This window comes from Podarcis melisellensis (assembly GCF_964234715.1).
Source record: "Podarcis melisellensis genome assembly, chromosome: 8".
NCBI lineage: Eukaryota > Metazoa > Chordata > Lepidosauria > Squamata > Lacertidae > Podarcis > Podarcis melisellensis.
The window spans coordinates 11,265,665-11,287,352 of NC_138540.1; the positions used below are offsets into that span (position 1 = coordinate 11,265,665).

At 51.6% G+C, this 21,688-nt stretch overlaps 1 protein-coding gene across 2 annotated transcripts in view; it reads left to right on the top strand.

The window, feature by feature from the left end:
* LOC309376622 (anoctamin-7-like) overlaps positions 1-20,788 on the top strand; it is a 30,961-nt gene extending 10,173 nt beyond the window's left edge. Inside the window, exons 10-23 of one of the 2 annotated variants that reach the window (XM_081923128.1) lie at positions 2,549-2,645; positions 5,018-5,161; positions 6,281-6,418; positions 6,538-6,636; positions 7,607-7,709; positions 8,001-8,112; positions 8,437-8,491; positions 9,853-9,950; positions 10,164-10,300; positions 12,411-12,616; positions 14,930-15,072; positions 15,183-15,273; positions 15,896-16,058; positions 18,706-20,788. In XM_081923128.1, the coding sequence (XP_081779254.1) occupies positions 2,549-2,645; positions 5,018-5,161; positions 6,281-6,418; positions 6,538-6,636; positions 7,607-7,709; positions 8,001-8,112; positions 8,437-8,491; positions 9,853-9,950; positions 10,164-10,300; positions 12,411-12,616; positions 14,930-15,072; positions 15,183-15,273; positions 15,896-16,058; positions 18,706-18,737 (1,618 nt within the window). In that variant the 3' untranslated portion in view covers positions 18,738-20,788. The remainder of the gene's footprint in view (positions 1-2,548; positions 2,646-5,017; positions 5,162-6,280; positions 6,419-6,537; positions 6,637-7,606; positions 7,710-8,000; positions 8,113-8,436; positions 8,492-9,852; positions 9,951-10,163; positions 10,301-12,410; positions 12,617-14,929; positions 15,073-15,182; positions 15,274-15,895; positions 16,059-18,705) is intronic. The other variant, XM_081923129.1, reaches the window with a different exon arrangement.
* Positions 20,789-21,688: the final 900 nt, after the last annotated feature.

A 21,688-nucleotide genomic window follows, 5' to 3' on the forward strand; every position in this document is an offset into this window, starting at 1 on the left:
TGAGTGGGGCAGGGGTTGTGGGGAGGAGAAGGGCAGTCAGCTTGTGGGAGAGCCTGCATGTCTCAGGGCATGACCCCCGCCCCCCAAGCATCCCTTTCCAAACCCTCATCCTGCATCTTCGGCCCCATGGGGTGGGAAGCTCCATCTCCTTTATGGCTGTGCATCAGGCAGAAGTTCAACTGGTGAAGCATTTCCTAGGCTGCATCTGCATGGGCAGGAGGGGACAGGCCACACATTGGGCCTTCAGTGCTGCCTTGGTGGGTGGGTGACCCAGAAGCATAGCTGTCAACTTACAGATTTGAAAATAAGGGACCAGCAGCCAAAATAAGGGATTTTAGTCAACCAGTTAAAAGGGACCAGGTAATTTTGGAGAGCAGCGCCGGTTTTTAGCCCTTCGTTTCCAGAGGTTGCTGCTCAAGACACCAGCCGATGAAACACTGCAATTAAATAACTACAAGCAGCAACCACTTTTCGCGCAAAACGAAGTTCAAGCTATGAAGATGCTGCTGCGGTTCTGTATCTTTTCTCTCGCGCTCCATCTGCAGCTCTCAGTTCCATCAGGGAGGAGGGGGGGGGGGGGAAGTGCCTGAAGTCAACCCACAGATCAGACCATCTATGCTAGTCTACCACTACAAATCTATGGGATAAGCGCTTGTGATCCTTCCCTTGTAGCCCTTGGAACACCTGCCCGCGCCTCTGCCTCCTCCTCTTCCTCCTCTCTCTGAACTGCTTTCTCTATGGTTGCCCTCGCTCTCCTCTCAAGGCTCCTCAGCAATTCATAGGCCATGTCAGGCTGCCCATCTCATCCGGGTCTTTCGGCGGCACAACCGCAGTACGGCCTAGCAGGAGTGGGAGCGGCGGTGACAGGCAGAGGGGAGGCCCCAGGCAGAGACGCTCAGTTCGGCAGCCGCGAGGAGGATGGCGGCAGAAGGGCCCGAGGCTCCCGCCAGTCCTGGTGGGGAGGGGCTCCCGGGGGCCGTGGCTGGTGAGAGGAGGCCGTAGGGGGGCGGGCCGGGCAGCCAAGCAACACAGTTGGAGCCTTCCTCCTCCTTGGCTGGCAGGGAGGGAGGGAGAGGAGCTGCATCCTTTGAAACCTGAGAAATTAAAGGGACATCCATCAATAAGGGACAGCAGCGGGACATGGCGCTGGGATAAGGGACTGTCCCTCAAAATAAGGAACACTTGACAGCTATGCCCAGAAGCACCTGGCTGTTGGAAACAGACCACCTTGGAAAAACAGCTGAAAGGAGTGTCCAAGTCCTGAGATTTCTGAAGGCTGAGTAACAAGGAGTAAGAGATAAATAACCTCCTCGGTGCAAGCACCTAGTCACCGAAGAAAACACAATGCAGAGCTCTCTTTTTTCAAAATAATTATATCAAGAGGAATAAACGCAGGTTCCTTTATCCTCTGTCCGTCATGCTCCGTCACACAGAGCACGATGGGTTGCCTCGCCCTGAACCTGCCGTTTCAGCTGCAAATGCCCGGTGCTGGAGTTATGCAGCAGTGGAGAGGACTTGGCGCACTGCTTCTGGGTTTCTGGCTGCCCCCCTGTCGGAAGCAGGATACTGGGTTGGGTTAGATCAGGGAGTGGATTCTTCCTTGTCTGCCTTTTCTCATTCCTGGTCCTCTCTAGCCTCAGAGAGGTGATTGTGCCAACTGTGGGCAAAGGAAAGGGCATCTCCAGATGCCTAGAGGTGCTCTCTTTCGATTGCTTCATGCACAAAGAAGTTATTTCCAGTTATTTTAAGAAAAACACCACTTCCTGAGTCAGATTTAAGCTGAAGGGGACCCAGCTGGCGTTGAGTGTAGTGATCAGGTGGGATTGCTATGAGGAATTATAAAAAATATGGAGCAAGCTATTTGTGTCAGCAATGAAAACATTGTGTTGACTAGGTTTGAGCCATTATGATATGATTTCTGATCAATCCATGCCTCTGCATCTATGTCCTATTTCTCTGCCTGACAGGCACGTATAAGCATTCTAAACACAGGCCAGTTGCTTCATCAGGCATCCTGAGTCATAAATATAGTAGGTAACTTTGATGTAGATTTGTTAATCTTTAGATAGATCTTAAGGGCCCAGAAGACAGTTCATAAGGAGATGGTAAATACTGCCGTCTTTCTTCTCTTGTTTATGACCTCCGGGGTTTGCTGAATGCATTCCTCCTTTTAGTCCTATTTTACTTACTCTGAACTACATATGCATGCTCAAATTAGCTCTTTGTAGTTTTAACTTTGTCCCCACGTGGGGATTTTTGAAATGCTCAGAGGAAATCTGATTGGTTCTTATGAACACTGCAAAAAGTACTTTTGTGAATAAAACGACCTCGGCAAAGGGGTGGGCAGGATTATTATTATTTGCACTGCCTCCCAGTGTCTTGCTGGTCAAGTCTCGTGTGTATTCTATTAATCAGAGTCCAATCCTTCCTTGCTTTGGGAACGCTACAGTTGAGCATCATGAAACACACCTGGGGTGAGCCCCCCGTCCCGCCCCCCCCAACCCTGAGTGACATCCTCCACTGACCTTCACCCTCTTCTCTTCCCCAGGCAAGAGATCTGCAGCAGTGGGGGCCAGTTCCTCATGTGCCCCCTGTGCGACACCTGCAGCAACTGGAACCTCTCTGAGATCTGCCCCATGGCAAAGGTGAGGGGACTTCCTGGCTGCTGGGCCTTCAGGGGATTGTTCTTGGAGGGGGGAAGAATGGGAGGTAGGGCATGTGGTGACGTCACAGTGAGCCAAGGAGCTCTCTTCGTGGGGCGTGGGAATGCAACGGATTGCCTGCCCACTCCCAAAGTGGAGCTCCCAAAGTCTCTCTTTAAAAGATTAAAAAATAAAAATAAAACTGGTTTTTCAAATTACAGTTTTACAATCACATATCCAACATACAACATAAAAACAAGATTCCAAAGAATCTTCTGGACTTCCCTCCTCCCCTTTTGTGGGTTCTATTGTTAGTCATTTCCTCCTGCATCGTTTATGATAATCCAAAGCTTTTACATCTCCGTTATGTTCAAAATTCACCATTAAACTTCAAGTGTTCTCCCCCATCCTTTATGAAAATTTTGGTCTTCCTGATTTCTGATTCTTCCCATCATTTTTGCCATTTCGGCATAGTCCATCAACTTGATCTGCCATTCTGGTCTGGACTTTATGTTCTTTGCATCTCTGAGCCATGGTCGCAGGGGCGCCGACTTATAAAAAATATTGGGGGGGCCCATACGGGGGTCTGCGCGCGAAATTGGGGGGGGGGTCCGTGCGCGAAAAGGGGGTTCAGAGTGGGACGGGAGCGGTGGAGTCAGGAGACTGGCAGAGGGTTAAGAAAAGGAGCAAGCTGAGACCCCACGTGGAAGTCGATCTGCAGCTGCTGCAAAAGGAACTGGCGTCTGCTCCCTTTGCTGCTAGGTGCGCGCGCCCACCCTCTCCCGCGGCGATCGGGGATTCTTGGTGCTGCCGTCGTCTGCGCGCTTCTCCTGGGAGAGACTCGGGGAGGCTGGCTTCCCAGCCTTGCGCAGAGAGCCATGGAGGCGCGGCGCGGGGTAGGGACAGCTCGGATTTGGGCTGGCCACGCGGCAGATGCGCGCGGGCGGGGGGGGTCTGCTTCTGAGTCAGGCGTCCCCTCCTCCCACTGAGACTCTTAGCAGAAACCCCCTCCTCCTGCTGCTGCTGCTGCTGCCGTACCAGCCTGTCTGGGCGTCTCCTGCGCAGGCATCGTCCGGCGCGCCCAGTCAGCGGGTTGGGGTGGAGCCGGCGGCGGGCGAGCGAGCGGGAGGAGGCGCGCTCGGGCCGGATCAGCTCGTCTGCTGCTCGCCTCTCGTTCGCGATGGCCACCGACGAGCTGGCCAACAAGCTCCAGTCCTTTTGATGTCACTGCGGCCGCAGCGCTGGCCCGCCAGACTTTACACGAAGTAATAATTTTCTTAAATTATTGGGGGGGCAGAGCCCCCCCAAACGAATTTTTGAGGGGGCTCGGGCCCCCTCAGGCCCCATGGAGTCGGCGCCTATGCATGGTCGCATACATAAATAGTCTTTTCTGCTGCATTGGGATTTCGGCACCTAAAATTCCTAAAAGAAAGGCTTCAGGGTTGTTGTTGTTTTGGGAAAGGGTATTTTAATTTTTTTAACAGGTTCTCTCCCTGTCTCATCAGTTCAGGCAAGCCAGCCTTTGGTGACCTCAGTTCCCCCATCTGCAGAATGGGAACCATAGTGATCTATAAAGGATATTTGTTTTGTTTTGAAAAACGTTCGTTCGCCATGCATCTATTCAGTCCCGGCAGCCTTGCACCCAGCGTGGCTCAGGAATGCTAAGAACCCTCCAAATCAGTGCAGTTTTCAAAGGCGCAGGCCACAACCTTCATTCAATCAGTCAGTTTTATTGCACGTAGCCAAAGGCTGCCGCAATGTACAATCTTGATTCGAAATGGCACACGGCTGTATCCAAATATCAGCCCAAACCTGCTCCTTTCTCTCAAGCCAATTTGGTTAGGATCTCTTTAAGAGGTGCCTAATACATGGAGCAAGGGACGCGGGTGGCATTGTGGGTTAAACCACAGAGCCTAGGACTTGCCGATCGGAATGTCGGCGGTTCGAATCCCCGCGACAGGGTGAGCTCCCGTTGCTTGGTCCCTGCTTCTATCAACCTAGCAGTCCGAAAACACATCAGGTGCAAGTAGATAAATAGGTACCACTCCGGCGGGAAGGTAAACGGCGTTTCCGTGCGCTGCTCTGGTTCGCCAGAAGCGGCTTAGTCATGCTGGCCACATGACCCGGAAGCTGTATGCAGGATCCCTCGGCCAGTAAAGCGAGATGAGCGCTGCAACCCCAGAATCGGCCACAACTGGACCTAATGGTCAGGGGTCCCTTTACCTTTACCTTTAATACATGGAGCACAAAACCTTTTCCCCAAAACGGGCATGGGCACGGCGTAGCTACCACTGAGTGGATCTGAATCCATTGGAGTGTCTGTATGGCAGCCGTTCCTAGACGTCTTCTCCCCCCCTCTCCTGTTCTGACCACAGGTGGGCTACCTCTTTGACCACCCAGGGACTGTCTTCTTCAGCATCTTCATGTCCTTCTGGGCCGTGACCTTCCTGGAGTACTGGAAGCGGAAAAACGCCACGTTGGCCCACCACTGGGACTGCATGGACTTCCAGGAGGACGAGGCAAGTGGGAGGCAGATTGGGGCCTGCCAGGCCTCCTTCAACCCACCTTTTAGCTGGGGAGGCGGGCGGTGAACTTAGGCAGTGTTCCCTCCGGCAGCAAAAGGAAAAAGCAGAAGCAGTTTTGCTGCACTAGCCACTTTAAAGCCCTAAATGGCCTTTGTCCAGTATACCTGAAGGAGCATCTCCACCCCCATCGTTCTGCCCGGATACTAAGGTCCAGCGCCGAGGGCCTTCTGGCGGTTCCCTTACTGTGAGAAGCCAAGTTACAGGGAACCAGGCAGAGGGCCTTCTCGGTAGTGGCACCCGCCCTGTGGAACGCCCTCCCATCAGATGTCAAAAAAATAAACAACAATCAGACTTTTAGAAGACATCTGAAGGCAGCCATCTTTAGGGAAGTTTTTAATGTTTAACAGACCACTGTATTTTAGTACTTTGTTGGAAGCCGCCCAGAGTGGCTGGGGAAATTCAGCCAGATGGGCGGGGTATAAATAATAAACTGTTATTATTATACTGAACGGTTTAGTTTATGTAAACTACGCTGGGATCTATGGCATGCAAACTGAACCATGGGAAGAGAGGAAAGGAAGTCACTGATATTTTAACATTGTTTAAATGAATATTCTAAAATGTAAAATAGAAAAAACTTTTAAAATATTCAAAAAAAAAAAAAAGGAACAAAGATATTAATGTACTAAGGTAGTGCACAGCAACGGAACACCCTAAACACATCACAAAATGGTCATTTTAATGACCTCGTGGTCCGTTCCAGCTCTGCGATTCTGTGAAGCACAAGGCTTGTAATATAATCCTAGACATCTCCACACAGTGTTAAAGGCCATTTGTGTCCAAAGGGCTTTCTCCTTTGTTTAGGAATTCGAGAGCTCTGTGTTCCCCAACCCCACTTTGTCCCCAGATGCCGTTGCATAGAATTTTGTAGAGGTGGAAGGGACTCCCAAGGTTCATCTAGCCATCCCCGTACGATGCAGGAATAGCAGCTAAAGAATCCCTGGCAGATGGCTGCCCAAGCGCTGCTTTAAAATCCTCCAAGGAAGGGAGAGCCCAACACCTTCCAACCTTTGTCTCTCCATCTCAACCTCTCTCTGTCTCTCCTTCCCCCAGGAGCGTCCTCGGCCAGAGTTTGCCGCCCTGGCCCCCCGCATGGAGCAGAATCCCGTCACGGGGGTGAAGGAGCCGTACTTCCCTGAACGTGACCGTCTCTCCCGCATCCTGACGGGATCCATGGCCATCATCATCATGGTGAGGGGAGTCCCCTGCCCCCAGCACATGCCAGGCAGAGGCCTGGGCTGAGGGGCTGGGCTGAGCTGAGAGGCTTCTGGTCTCAGCGCTGATCCTGAACGCTTTGCTTCTCCCGTCAGCTCTGTGTGGTGATGATCTTCCTCGTGTCGGTGATCATGTACCGAGGAATTGTCAGCACCATGATGTACCACACAGGGAACACGATCTTGATGACCCAGGTGAGAGCAGAGGGGCCGTGAGGCCTGGTCCATCCATCCCACCCCTCTTAGGGACATTGAACCCTGAATGTTAACCGATGGATTTTTTAGGGAAATGGTTTAGTGCAAAGCGTACGGTGTGTTTCCCCCTGCACTGCCGAATTCTGGGAACTGTAGCTGACCCCTCATAGAGCTACAATTCCCAACATCGTTAAAATCGTTATTAGGATTGGAGTTTCACTTGTAGTTTAAGGGTGAATTCTGGACGCAATGGAGATATAAAAGATTTGGATCATCATAAAAGATGCAGGAGGAAATGATTAATAACAGAACCCACAAAGGGGAGGAGGGAAGTCCAGGAGATTCCTTGGAATCTTGTTTTTATGATTCATGTTTGATATATCTCTGTAAAATTTTAATTTGAACAACCAAATAATTAAAAAAAAACACAACCACAATCCGCAGCATCATTAAAACTACAGTTCCCGGAATTTGGGTGTGTATGCTCCTCTCTAAATGTGCTAAATGTGTATGCAATCAAAGTCTATCTCTCTTTCTGCCTCTCTTTCTCTCCCTCTTTCTGTTTTGCATTCTCTGGATATGCATATAAAAAGTCCAGGCAGAATTCTCCTGCAGTTAGGGTTGCATTTTAGATTGTAAGCCCCTTGGTGGCAGAGACCTGCTCCTCCTGTCCTCTGCCAAGCACACTGGGCATTCAGAGATGCAGTGAGGGCTCCTCCACACGTCCCTTGCCCTGCTGCTCTTTCGTGCTCAGTTGGAACAAACAGCAATTTGGGTTTTCTGAGGATTGACCTTTGCTCCAATTTAGCACTAAAGAGAGGATTTTCCTTGTGTGTCGAGTTTGAGCCCAGGGGGTCTCTGTGGTCTAGGCTATTGGGTTCCCCTTCCTCTCTGTGTGTTTTAAGGAGGGAGAGAATTCGCTGGTCTTTGGAGATGACTGGGGTGGCGACGTTCTGTCTTTTCCCTGCAGGCGGGGAACATTGCTAATATCAGCAGCTGCATGGTGAACCTGGCACTCATCCTCCTCATGAGTCAGGTCTACACCTCTCTGGCTGAGAAGCTCACCAGGTGGGGTGAGTCTGATATGCCAACCCCCCACCCCACCTCAATTTCCCAGCAAGCCCAGACTCTGCCCCTAATCTGTCCCTGCATTGCCACTGCCAACTGTCTGAGCTCAGTTCATGAGGCTCCCTTTGTGCATGATGGGACAGTGGCCTGCAAAATGTCCCTTGGGGATTTCTGGAGCACAAGCAGCTCCGCCATGGGGCTGGCTGCCCCCCATCTCCCCTTCTCCTGCTCCTCCTCCTTCCTCTCTGGCCAACATGCCTCCCGGCCACCCTATACTGGGCTGTCCCCTTTTGCAGAAATGCACCGGACTCAGACACAGCATGAAGACGCCTTCACCTTCAAGGTCTTCATTTTCCAGTTTGTCAACTTCTACTCCTCCCCGTTCTACGTGGCCTTCTTCAAGGGCAGGTGAGGCTGCTGGTCTCTAGACCCCTTGCACAGGGGCAGGGAAACAACTCCAGTCGGCAGGGAGGGAGGGACTTCCTAGCCACGGAGTGTGAGCCCTGCTTCGCCATGGCTGTGGCTACAAAGAGGCATGTCGTGGGGCTCCACCACTTGGGCTGGGCACCCCCAACTCCCCACTTCCTCTATGGCTTTGCCTTCTCCCCATGGGGCTCTCAGCCTCCCCTGGGCTCTCCCAGGACAGAGCTGAGAGCTGCCATTTTGAGTGCTCCCCCATTGCGGGAGTGAGGCTTCCAAACCCCAGGCAGACCCTTCCCTTTGTCCCAGCAGGTTTGTGGGGTACCCCGGCCAATATGGAAAACTCCTGGGCATGAGGAACGAAGACGTAAGTACCAGGGCAGGGGGCAAGTCTTCTCTCTGGTCTCGGTCTGGGCACTGCCCACCTGGCGGGCTCTGCATCCAGATGCTGGAGCCAGGCAGGTCCTTCTCCAAAGAGTTTGCTGCAGGGGTGTGTGTGTGTGCGAGCACGCACACACAGACACACACACACGTTTGGGTTTCTCCTGCTGTCACCCCAGATCAAACCGTGTCTTTTTCTCTTTTTCTTTCTTTCTTTATCTGCAAGGTTCAACTTTAATTGGAGGGTTGTGATTTAAGAGCTCACTTGTTTATGTTTGTTTTAGATTATTTTGGTTCTGGTTTCTGTTTTAGGTATTGGCATACATACATACAGTGGTACCTCGGGTTAAGTACTTAATTTGTTCCGGAGGTCCATTCTTAACCTGAAACTGTTCTTAACCTGAAGCACCACTTTAGCTAATGGGTCCTCCTGCTGCCACCGCGCCACCACTGCACGATTTCTGTTCTCATCCTGAAGCAAAGTTCTTAACCCGAGGTACTATTTTTGGGTTAGCGGAGTCTGTAACCTGAAGCGTATGTAACCCGAGGTACCACTGTACATACATAATTTTTTTTTGCATGCCCCCTTTCCTTAGTTCAAACCATGCTCAAGGCAGCTTGCAGCATGAAAAAAAATACATAACTACAACGTGACAAAAGTAGTCATAAACAATAAACAGAGCATTAAAAACACAAAAACAAACTGAACTATTTCCACATAAAACACAAAAAATAGAGATACAAAAAAACCAGCATCAGCAACCCCCACAACAAAAGGTCCCAAACGACACTCCAGCCCAAGAGTGACAAACAAAGCATTAAAGATTTTTCAAAACACCCAAGGTCCTGCCACGCCTGTTTGGCTAAAGGCAGAATTGGGATTTCTTCTTTCCAGGGGGAAATGGTCCCTTTCATCATCATCATCATCCTTTTTATTCGACCGTCAGTCAGAAAAAGTACATTTGTCAATACACAGTTTAGAGCTTAGCCAACACTAAAATGGGCTAAACAGATAGCCCCATATCAATACAGTTAATTATAGTCTTGCGACGCTTAAAAGCTAAAAAAAGAAATTTGGCCACCAAGGAAGGTATAGCTCTAGTGACATTATTCAGCAAGTGTAAAACCTGGTTTTCTCCGGGTAGGAAGCTAAATTGACATAGGAGTGGATCTATAAATTTTTGTCTAAGCTCTGCATAAGAAGGGCAAGTCAAGAGAATGTGTTCGGTGGACTCAGCCACACCCATGGCACAATGGTCCCTCTGGAGCTGTTTCCTTGGGGCACAGGGTTTCCAGACTCGCTCCCTAGAGCTCTGCTGACATCATCGCCTCCCCTTCTCCCTGCAGTGCGGTCCTGGCGGGTGCCTGATTGAGCTGGCGCAGCAGCTGTTCATCATCATGGTGGGGAAGCAGTTTGTCAGCAACATCCAGGAGTTTCTGATTCCGTGAGTTGCCAGCTGCAGGGAGGAGAAGGAAGACCTGGCAGGTCCAGAGATAGACCGGCAGGTCCAGGGGGGCGGGCTGCTCACTAACACTCTATGCAATTGCAGCCATGGAAACAGAGCACCCCACAAAACCTAATGTTGTTGGGGGTCCCTTTCAACTGGAGCCCCTCTCCCCTGCTCCGATGCCTCTCTTGTCCATTTCTTCCCCTGCAGGAAGCTGAAATCCTGGCGCCAGAAGAGGAAGCTGGCCCGGGTGCGAGGGGGTCAGATCTGCCAGGAGCCCAAGCGCTGGGAGGAGGATTATGAACTGATTGAGTGCGAAGGCCTCTTTGAGGAGTACCTGGAGATGGGTAAGCAGGAGGGAGGGCCGAGCCAGTTCGGGTTATTACCCCGCACAAGCCAGTCCATTTTCTGATCACTTTCACTTTTGCAAAACGTCCTGTTTTTTGTGGGGTGGCAGGTTCGTTGCACGAGAACTCCCAGGCCACTATAATGGCCCAGTTGCTGGGATGCGACTGGATCCCAGGCAGAAAGAAGGCTGGGAGGTGTTGCGTTCTGAAGGCAAAGGAAAGGTGTGCTGGTCCTGGGGGGTTACCGTGCGGCATGGTCCGAGTCCAGTCCAAGGTCGAGGGTGTGGTATGGAGGCTGTCCATTAAGGCTGAAGCAGGGTCCAAGACAAGGAGTCGGGGGAGGTCAGGAACTCTGGCAGAAGAGCAGGACAGGGTGCAGGCAGGAACAGGCTACCAACAATGTTGCTCCCGCAACCTGGGACTGGGCTGGCTGGCTTTTATCTCCTCTGAGGCATAGGGCAGCCCCCGTCCACAGGTGACTCGCCTCTCCTGGCCTGGAGGCAAGCACTCCTCCTGCGAGAACTTAGTTCCTTCCGCCTCTCTGCACTAAACCTCTGCAGCTCAGGAGAGGCTGGAGGGTGACCGGACCCAGAGGCAACCTCACCTTCCCCTGACGGGGCTGAGAGTGGAGCACCTGCAGGCAATGGGTCCTCCATCACCTCCGGAGCCAGAGCAGATTCAGCTGGTGTCTGCTCCTGAGGATCTGGCACAGGTGAGGGCCCTTCAGGTTCAAGCCCCAGCCCCGGCTCAGCTGGTCCTGGAGGCGGGGACTCCTGTGCAGGCTGGGATTCCTCAGGTTCAGCCTCTGAATCCGATTCCCAGGCCATCACAAAAGGACTGGACCCTGATTAATAAAATAGACGCGAGGCTTGGCCAGCAAGACTCTGGGAGGCAGTGCGAATACTAATAATAATCTTGTCTACCCCCTGGCCCAGGTCGTTTTATTCACAAAAGAACTTTTTATGCAGCATTCGTAAGAACCAATCAGATTTCCTCTGAGCATTTCAAAAAACTCCACGTGGGGACAAAACCAGATCAGAGGAAGCCTCTTAACTGCAAAGAACTACTTGTGCATGCATACATGTTTTAGGGTAAATAAAACAGGAATCAAGGAGGAATGCATTTAGCAAACCCCGGAGGTCATAAACAGGCAGTAAACAGGAAAGAGAAAGATAGGCATTTACCACTTCCAGGAACTTTCCTCCTGGCCTAAGGATTAACAAAAGCTACATCAAAGCTACCGTCTATCTTTATGGCCCAGGATGCCTGGTGAACAAATGGTCTGTGTAGAATGCTCTACAGGTGACTGTCAGGCAGAGAGAAAATGGGCAGAGGTGCAGAGGCTTGTGGGAATGAATGTCAAATGACCCAAGCCCAGTCAAAGCAATGCTTTCATTGCTGACACAATAGCTTGCTTCATTTTTTTAATAATAATAATAATAATAATAATAATAATAATAATAATAATAATAATTTATTCTTTGTACCCCGCCCATCTGGCTGGGCCTCCCCAGCCATTCTGGGCAGCTTCCAACAAAGACAAAAAATACACTAAAATGTCACACATTAAAAACTTCCCTGAACAGGGCTGCCTTCACATGTTTTCTGAATGTCAGGTAGTTGTTTATCTCTTTGACATCTGATGGGAGGGCATTCCACAGGGTGGGTGCCATTACTGAGAAGGCCCTCTGTCTGGTTCCCTGTAACCTCACTTCTCGCAATGAGGGAACCGCCAGAAGGCCCTCGGGGCTGGACCTCAGCATCTGGGCAGAACGATGGGAGTGGAGATGCTCCTTCAGGTATACTGAACCAAGGCCATTTAGGGCTTTAAAGGTCAACACCAACACTTTGAATTGTGCCCGGAAACATACTGGGAGCCAGTGTAGGTCTTTCAAGACCGGGGTTATGTGGTCTCAGTTGCCGCCCCCTCATAGCAATCCCACCTGACCACCACAGGAAAGTGGAGATCGCTCCGTTCTCCTTCTGCCACCCCAGTTCCAGCTCAGAGCTGTATGTCAGGGTCCGGCAATGCCAGCCTCTATCCTGCCCCTTTCCTTTGGGGTTGTCGCTCTGATGACAAACCCTGATGAGCTTCCCTGCTCTCCCTCAGTGCTCCAGTTTGGCTTCATCACCATTTTCGTGGCTGCCTTCCCGCTGGCTCCGCTCTTCGCCCTGCTCAACAACTGGGTCGAGATCCGCCTGGACGCCCAGAAGTTCGCCTGCGAGTATCGGCGCCCCGTGGCCGAGCGCGCCCAAGACATCAGCGTCTGGTTCTTCATCCTGGATGTCCTGGCCCAGATCTCCGTCATCGTCAATGTAAGTCCGGAAGGAACTCAATACCCCACCCTACCCATGAACCCACAAAGCTCAGAGCTTGGGGCAGGGGGCTTCTCCAACCAGCAGCCCCACCCCCCCAAGGCAGCTGGACCCCAAGCCGAGTCCAAGACAAGTGGCTGTGGTGGGGGCTGCAGAAGCCCAAGAGGGAAAGCATTTCATCATAGAAGCATAGAATAGCAGAGTTGGAAGCAGAGTTATTCAATTTTTTTGACTTCCATCAATCATATCTGAACATTTTCCAATCTTTTCCACTTAATTTTGCATTTCTTACTTTCACTATTACATTTAAATATCATAACTAATATCTCTCTTCTTTTTCTTCTTTGCAATATTTCATTTATTCCTCCTTACAAAACTTCTTGTAGTCCTACTAATGTAATTTGTTGATTACAGTTGCTCTTCAAATAATTCCTATATTTCTTCCAATCTTCTGTGAATCTCTGGTCCCGCATGTATCGAATCCTTCCTGTCATTTTGTCCAATTCTGCGTAGTCCATTAATTTCGTCTTGCATTCTTCTTTTGTCGGTATTTCTTCTTGCTTCCATTCCTGATTTCCATTTTTTTTTGTCGCTGTTGTTGCGTATAAAAACAGTTTAATGTCCTGTCTATTAATGTCCTCACTTATAATACCAAGTAAAAAATGCTTCTGGTCTTTTTAAAAATGTATATTTCAACATCTTTTTCATCTTGCTATATATCATTTCCCAGAAGTTTTTTACTTTCTTACATTCCCACCACATATGATAAAATGATCCTTCTTTTTCTTTACATTTCCAACATTTATTACTTGTCACATACATTTTAGCTAATTTCACAGGTGTAATATACCATCTATACATCATTTTCATCATATTCTCTTTCAAAACAATACATGCTGTAAATTTTATTCTTTCTTTCCACAACCTCTCCCATTCTTTTAGCTGTATATTATATCCAAAATCTTTTGTCCAGTGTATCATAACTGATTTCACGGCTCTAAATTTTATTCTGGCTGACAGTGGTGGGGAGAGTGGTGCTGAGCGAATATCTTCATGTTACCCAAGTCCTGATCAGGCCGGGGGATGATTTGCATGGCAGGAAGTTGAGTCTGTGTCTGGTTTTCTATGAAAACTCTCTTACTTCTATGGGACCTGGGCAGCCAGGCTGCAAGAGTAAGAGCTCAGGATCTGTGAGTTGTTCCCAGCATCCGCAGGGTCCTAGCTGCACCTTGAGGTGTGACAGGGCCCCTAGATCTGTAGCGTTCCCAAAGCAAGGAAGGATTGGACTCTGATTAATAAAATACACACGAGACTTGACCAGCAAGACTCTGGAAGGAGTGCCAACAATAATACTGTCCACTGCTCGGCCCAGGTCATTTTATTCACAAAAGAACTTTTTACACAGTGTTCGTAAGAACCAATCAGATTTCCTCTGAATATTTCAAAAAACCCCATGTGGGACAAAGTCAAAGTTAAAACTACAAAGAGCTAATTTCCTACTTGAGCATGCATACATAGTTCAGAGTAAATAAAACAGGACTAGAGGAATGCATTCAGCAAAACCCTGGAGGTCATAAACAGGCAGGAAAGGAAGGATGGCAAGGAAAGAGTATTTGCCATCTCCTTGTGAATTCTCTTCCTGGCCCTTAAGGTAAAGGTAAAGGACCCCTGACCATTAGGTCCAGTTGTGGCTGACTCTAGGGTTGCAGTGCTCATCTCGCTTTATTTGCCGAGGGAGCCGGTGTATGGCTTCCGGGTCATGTGGCCAGCATGACTAAGCTGCTTGTGGCGAACCAGAGCAGCGCACGGAAACGCTGTTTACCTTCCCGCTGGAGCGGTACCTATTTATCTACTTGCACTTTGACGTGCTTTCGAACTGCTAGGTTGGCAGGAGCAGGGACCGAGCAACGGGAGCTCACCCCATCGCGGGGATTCGAACCGCCGACCTTCTGATCGGCAAGTCCTAGGCTCTGTGGTTTAACCCACAGTGCCAAGATCTATCTAAAGATTAACAAACTACATCAAAGTAACCTACTATCTTTATGTACTGAGGATGCCTGGTGAAGCAACTGGCCTGTATTTAGAATGCTTATATGTGCCTGTCAGGTGCAGAGGCTTGTGGGATTCGATCAGAAACTTGTCAATGAATCAAACCCAGTCAATGCAATGCTTTCATTGCTGACACAAATGGCTTGCTCCATCTTTCATAATTCCTTATAGCAATCCCACCTGACCCCCACACTCTGGTTATTTGCACCCCTACATAGATCACGCATCCCCCCCCCCCATATGAGTCTCCTTGTCTCCCCACAGGCCTTCCTCATTGCCTTCACGTCGGACTTCCTCCCTCGCCTCCTGTACCAATACGAGTATGACAGCCACCTGCGCGGCTACGTGAACTTCACCCTGGCCTACGCCCCGCCCAGTTTCGTGGACGGCAACCACACCATGTGCCGGTGAGAGCAGAGACCTCACCCCCCCCCCGCACAGCCCCAGGGAATGCATCCTGGCACATACATGCACGTCCAGCCCCGTTGACCCACGGAAATGGCATCTCCCCTCCCAGGTACAAGGCCTTCCGCGACCCCCATGGGAGCCAAACTCTCTTCTACTGGAAGCTGCTGGCGATCCGCCTGGGCTTCATCATTGCCTTCGAGGTGAGCATCTTGAGGGGGTTGTAGCTTAGTGGTAGGGCAGCCGCCCTGCATGCAGAGGGTCGCAGGTTTGATCCCCGCCGGCAGCATTTCCAGGTCGGGCTGGGGGGAAACTTGCCTGCCTGAAATCCCGGAGAGATTTCCCAGTGCGTGTAGGCAGCACAGAGGCAGGTGGATCCAAGGGTTTGACTCAGTAGGGGGCTGAGGGGACATAAGCACATGGTAGGGCTAGTGGAAGGGCAGCTGGCCCTGACAAGTGGGGGGAAATGTAGTTGGTGTCCTGCCTGGTGCAAGTGGCTGTATTTATGACTATTTACACGGGTGGCGCTGTGGGTTAAACCACAGAGCCTAGGACTTGCCAATCAGAAGGTCGGCGGTTCGAATCCCTGCGTCGGGGTGAGCTCCCATTGCTCGGTCCCTGCTCCTGCCAACCTAGCAGTTCGAAAGCACGTCAAAGTGCAAGTAGATAAATAGGTACCGCTCTGGCAGGAGTTCCATCTTAAATTGGCCTGAGTGGCATTCCCTTTCGAACCAAGCCTCAGTTTTCCCATCTGTGGCATGGGGAGAATAACGCACACCGGCTTGTGGCTGAGCGTCACAAAGAGACTTTCCTCCCGGCTCCCAGCATGTGGTCTTCTTCTGCCTGCGCCTCATCGACTGGCTGGTCCCAGACATCCCCGAGTCCCTGGAGGTGAAGATCAAGCGGGAACGCTACCTGGCCAAGCAGGCTCTGGCTGACAACCAGGATGTGCTGCTGACGGTGAGTGGCGACTCCTCCCCCTCACCAGGTCAGTTTGCAAAAGAAGCACCTACCTGTCCGTGCTGTCTTCTTGTTGCAAGACCAGAAACCCAGGAGCAGGAGCAGAGCGCAGAGGTGGGGTCTGCAAGAGGGGATTCTTCCACACAAACCCAGCCTGCTCCACTCACTCCCGAACATGTTGCCTTGTGAGGAGGCGAGGTCCGCTCTTGGTCCTTGCTCCCCATTCATTATAATTATAATAAAAATAAATTTTATTTATACCCCCCCTCCCCAGCCAAGGCCGGGCTCAGGGTGGCTAACAACCAATAATAAAAACAAGTTGAATGAATACAACTTAAAAACAAAATTAAAATACAACATTAAAACATTAAAATGCAGCCTCATCACAGATGGAGAAAGGGAAAAGGATAGAGGGGGAGGGGATCAAGTTGATTCCAAGCCAAAGGCCTGGCGGAACAACTCTGTCTTACAGGCCCTGCGGAAAGAAATCAGATCCTGCAGGGCCCTGGTCTCATGAGGCAGAGCGTTCCACCAGTCCAGAGCCAGTGTTGAAAAGGCCCTGGCTCTGGTTGAGGCTAATCTGACTTTCTTAGGGCCCGGGACCACTAGGGTGTTGCTATTTATGGACCTTAAGGTCCTCCGTGGGGCATACCGGGAGAGGTAGGTACGTGGGTCCTAGGCCGTGAAGGGCTTTAAAGGTCAAAAGCAGCACCTTAAATCTGACCCTGTACTCCACCGGGAGCCAGTGCAGCTGGAAAAACACTGGGTGAATATGCTCCCAAGGCAGAGAGCCCGTGAGGAGCCTCGCTGCAGCATTCTGCACCCACTGGAGTTTCTGGGACAGCTTCAAGGGCAGCCCCGCGTAGAGCAAATTACAGTAGTCAAGCCTGGAAGTGACCATTGCATGGATCACTGTGGCCAGGGCGGGGCGGGAAAGGTAAGGGACCAACTGCTTGATGCGGCAAAGGTGGAAAAATGTCCACCCATTACGGATGGGTGGAGGCTTGGTAGGATGTCTACAGAGAAGAGCACCTCTGGGCATAGGCAGAGTGCATTGCCTTTGCTCTCGGCACATCCAGGGCAAGGGGCTGGGGTGTCTCCACCGGGAGGTGCGGCCGACAAAACCAGAACTTCTTTCTGCGTATTTGCTACACTCCCACAGTTGTGGAAGAGTTTGAGACTCTTTGGGCCTGAGAGAAAAGAGAGAGAGAGGTTGGATGGGGCAAGGAGCCCCTTTCCCCCGCACTCCCCTCCTGTGCCTTCCTGACAAATTCTCACTCCTCCTCGTTGCTTGAGAGGCAGCAAGGAATCAGAACTTCATCCTGCCTGGACAAGGCTGAGGAGCACCTGGGAGGCCACGTGCTGGAGTCTCAGGGCCCTCTGGGGACTGGCATAGCCACGAATCCGCTGCCCACGGAATCCTCTTGCATCGCTGCAAGAGAATCCTCTCCGTGCCTGGGCAGGGTGGGGTGGGGCCTGCAGTTGGCAGTCGGCAATCCCTGTTTCCCTTTCTGAAACTAAGCCCTGCCCCTGTTACTGGGTAGCTGTGCGCCATCTGTGTTGTCGTGCTGTGGTGTGTCCGGTATTGTGTTCCAGGCCGTCCCACAAATTGTTTCTTCTCCGTGGCAGCGTGGTCATCCATTCCCAGTCACGACTGTCTCGCACAGCCCAGTGACCTTGTGCTGGGCGTGGGCATGTTCCGTGTCACACGGAACCGCCGTGCCTCAGTGGCACTTGGTCCATGAGACACCGTCCTCCATTTGCAACCCAGCCACATCTCAGGGTCACTGCCCCCTTACTCCCTGCTGCCAAACCATCACTCTTTTGCAGTTGTGATTTCTTGGTATGGCAACAAATTTAGGTTGTTCAATTCAAGTGGATCTGGCCCTCTTGTGTGAGGATCCCCTTTCCCCTCGGAGGCTGGTCTTCACTTAAGCAGAGTCTGAGAGTGCTGGGCCCCAGGACCTATTTCTTGATGCCAAGGCTGAGCCCTGGGTGACGAGCTAAGCAGGAACCAGGGTGAGGAGGGTTTTGTCCAACGGAAATAAGAGCCACAGAACCCACAGGCAGCCAAAATGGCACCCTCCAGGTGAGGCTGGACTCCCAGTTCCTGTCAGTCCCCTCAACCAGCATGGCCAATGCTCAGGGACGCAGCTTGCAGTCGTAGTTGCAACATTTGGAAGCTGCCCTGGGCCTCTGTGCTTTGGGGCGGATCTACACTCACTGTTTTTAACATTAAGGAAGGGTTAAGGAATTGCTTTGATAACATATATGGACACATTACACCCTACTTTTAACACTCGTAATGCGTTATTAAAATGTGACACCAGAGCAGCCAGCAGGAGTGAGACAGTGTTTTGACGGGGGGGGGGGGGGAACCAAGGCAAAAAATGCTCCAATTCACAAGTATGTCCTGTGACATTTTAGAATGATAGATCTAATATCGTTCTAATAATGTTAAACAGGTCAGTGTAGATCCAGCCTTGGAACGGCTTCTGGCAGAAACCTGAAAGCGCCCCATCCCAATTGGTCAGAAAACGAAAAAGAAACTTTCCTCTTTGTCCCCTGACCGCCGCTCTTGGTTCCCACAAACCTCTGAGCCTGCTGCCCTGGTATTACATATTTGTGGTTGCTGTTATTATTACCTCTTCCTCCTTTTCCTCCTCCCAATACAGCAAGCAGCCTTTTACCCAGCAGCGTGAACTAGCGCCCCCCGCAGGTGCAGCCACTTCTGACCACACACATCGGCCCTGTTGAAGAGGAGGCTCAGCCAAAGCAATGGAGGAAGGATTCCTAGAGGGCACCATCACTGGCACAAACTCAGCCAAGAGTCTCGTGGCCCCTTCAAGGACCAGGAAGGTGGGCAAGAGAGGCTGGACTTGTGGAATGAGGAGGGCTGCATGCCGTTTGCACCCCCGCCACTGCTACAATGAGGTCCACTTTGCTTCCGTGGCTGTCCTGAGGCCCTCCTGCCTAGCCTCTCTTGGCCTTCCCCTCTTGGCCTTTTTCCTGCTCCTCAGAGATGGACCGCAGGGACTGTGGAAATGGCATTGCCAACAATTTCTTCACCCGAGTTCCTTTCCAACCCAAAGGGAAGGGCTGATCCTTCTTCTGACGGCTTTGAGGACAGGCTGGCTTGCGTGGCCCCCTCCTTCCCAGGGCCATTGTCTCCCAGAAGCCTTTGCTTCACTTGAGGACAGGAGCGGGTGTTTCGGCAGCAGCGTCTCCTGGGCCAAGGAAAGAGGAGGCCGGGGTTGCACTTTTGCAGACAAGGTCCTCTGCGGAGGATTTCTACCACAGATCCCTGATAAGAGGGATTGCGTCTGCAATATCAGTCCAGTGTCTTTGTGGACCAGCCATTCCCGCCGCCACGGGCTGCTTCGAGAACTCACGCTTTCCGTGTTAAGATGTGTGGAAACGCCGTCCCTGCTGCAAAACCGAGCTAATGTGCTGTTTTGCTCACCTGCCTGCACTTCCCTTCTCAGGGGTTTGTGGAAGCGATGCCCTTAACTTGCAGGAACGGTGTTCTCCTGGGAGCATTGAGGGCCATACCCATGCATGCAGAAATCCTCGAGGTGCAGCAGAGCTTCAGAGTGCGCACAGCTGAATATTGTTCATGTTTTGATCCTGCCCAAGGGGAAGCGAGGAAGTGCAAGGAGGTTGGAAGCAGGGCCCCTCCTCAAACAGAAACACTGGGCACCTTCCACAAGAGCATCATCATTCGACTCACTTTTTACGGTGCATCCACACAACGTGGCTGTTGAATTGTTGCGTTCCTGTGTCTTCTTTGCTCGCGTCCCCACAAACACCTGGCCTTTCTGGACGGCAAAGTGCAAGTGAGGCTTGGAAGAGGGGCTCCTTTGCCTTGAGTTAGAAGCTTCCTGCTGTTTGTGGTTTCCTGCTCTGGTTTCTGTTCAGCCTCTCGGTGCCACATCCGGGGCTGTGCGGAACTACCATCTCAATCCCACGCCCTCCTGCTTGTGGAAAAGCAACGCCTCAAGCGTGCCGAAGGACCCTCAAGCGGAGGACCCTCTGCGAGCATCGTGGCTAAGCAGGGAATTTGAAGCCGAGCATTCTGTGTCCACTGATCCTGTGGTTGGGCTGGTCCGGAAGGACTCTGGAAGTCAGGCTGACCATTGAGTGTCACCCAGGCCTTCCCAGGCAGCTGGAGCAGCAGGCAAGGGACATTTTCATCAGAGGAGCAGAGGGACTGAGAAGGGCAGCCCTGGCAGCAGCTGGCACAGGAGGGCCAAAAAGGAAACCTCGAAACTTCAGGCGAGGAAGGGAGCCACAGCCAGCCTGCCCTGGCACTGGAGATTGTTGGTTCACTGGCTGGCGGGTTTTATGTGAACTCAAAGCCACACCTTCCTCTTCCCTCCCCTCCCTCTCCTCTGGCAGGTTGCAGAAAAGCAGGAGGGGAATGGAGATGAACCCTCCATTGTTGTTCTTGCCTTGCAAATGAGCTGGGCTTAGGTTCCTGGAACAGCCCCTTTCCTGCCACAAAACCCCCTTTCAGCTCCAAGTCGGGAGCCTGTGAGATATGGGGCTGCAGATTGTAGGAGGGGAGGGGTGTGCCCTTGCTGATGATGAGGGAGGGTGGGGCATGCTGCATGCCGTGCACGATTATTGCTGCCCAGTGTGAACCCCCCCCCTTCCTGCATGCTCTCTCTCTCTCTCTCTCTCCCACCCTCCAGCGGCAGCCAGAATTGCCCCACGTTCTGTATATCACACAGGAGAATGAATAAAATGTGGAGTAACCACGTGCATTCTTGGTGGGGCAGGGAAAGCAGGGGCAGAGCTTCTCCCCAGGCATTTTTGTACCTGAGGGGGTCAAGTTTCCCTTCCAAGGGGAGTCTTACCCTGGAGGGGCTCAGAAAAAAGGGGAGGGGTCCACTTCGGTCTCTCATTCATCACCATCACCCTACTCTGTGAGCCTCCAAGGGAGGGAAGTTTTGAAGACAAGCCAACAAGCAGCCTTGGCCCAGTCAAATAGCTCGGAGGAGGATGCAGGGAAGTGTTCGGTGTAGACACGGGACAGCTGTGCCCCTCCAGATCTTGCCGGACTCCAGCTGGGCTTGTGGTCAGGGATGACGACGCAGTTGAGATTCAGTGACTTCCCCCGTCGCTGTGTCAAGGTGAGCCAAGTCTGGTTTGAAACAGATGAAGAATTGGCGACAACTGAGCATGTGCAGAGTTGCTTTGGCGCGGCTGCTTCATCAAATAGGAAGGTGCCTTGTGCCAGTTCAGACAGTTGGTCCTTCTAGCTCAGCCTTGGCAGCACTAAATGGCGGCAATGACTCTCCAGGGCAGGCATAGGCAAACTCAGCCTCCAAATGTTTTGAGACTACAACTCCCATCCTCCCTAGCTAACAGGACCAGCAGTCAGGGATGTTGGGAATTGTAGTCTCAAAAAATATTTGGAGGGCCGAGTTTGCCAATGCCTGCTTCAGGGTTCCAGGCAGGGAACATTCCCCATCCTACCTGTGGGTGGTGATGGGGGTCAAACCGGAGACCTTCTGCATGCAGAGCAGTAGCTCTCCTGCTGAGCCACAGTGGACACAGAGATGCCCGCAGGGAACCAGGCATCAGATAGGGGGTTGGTAGTGGTTCTCCAGCTGTTACAGGAACTGGGGACAGGTAGAGCTGTCCTCTCCAGGG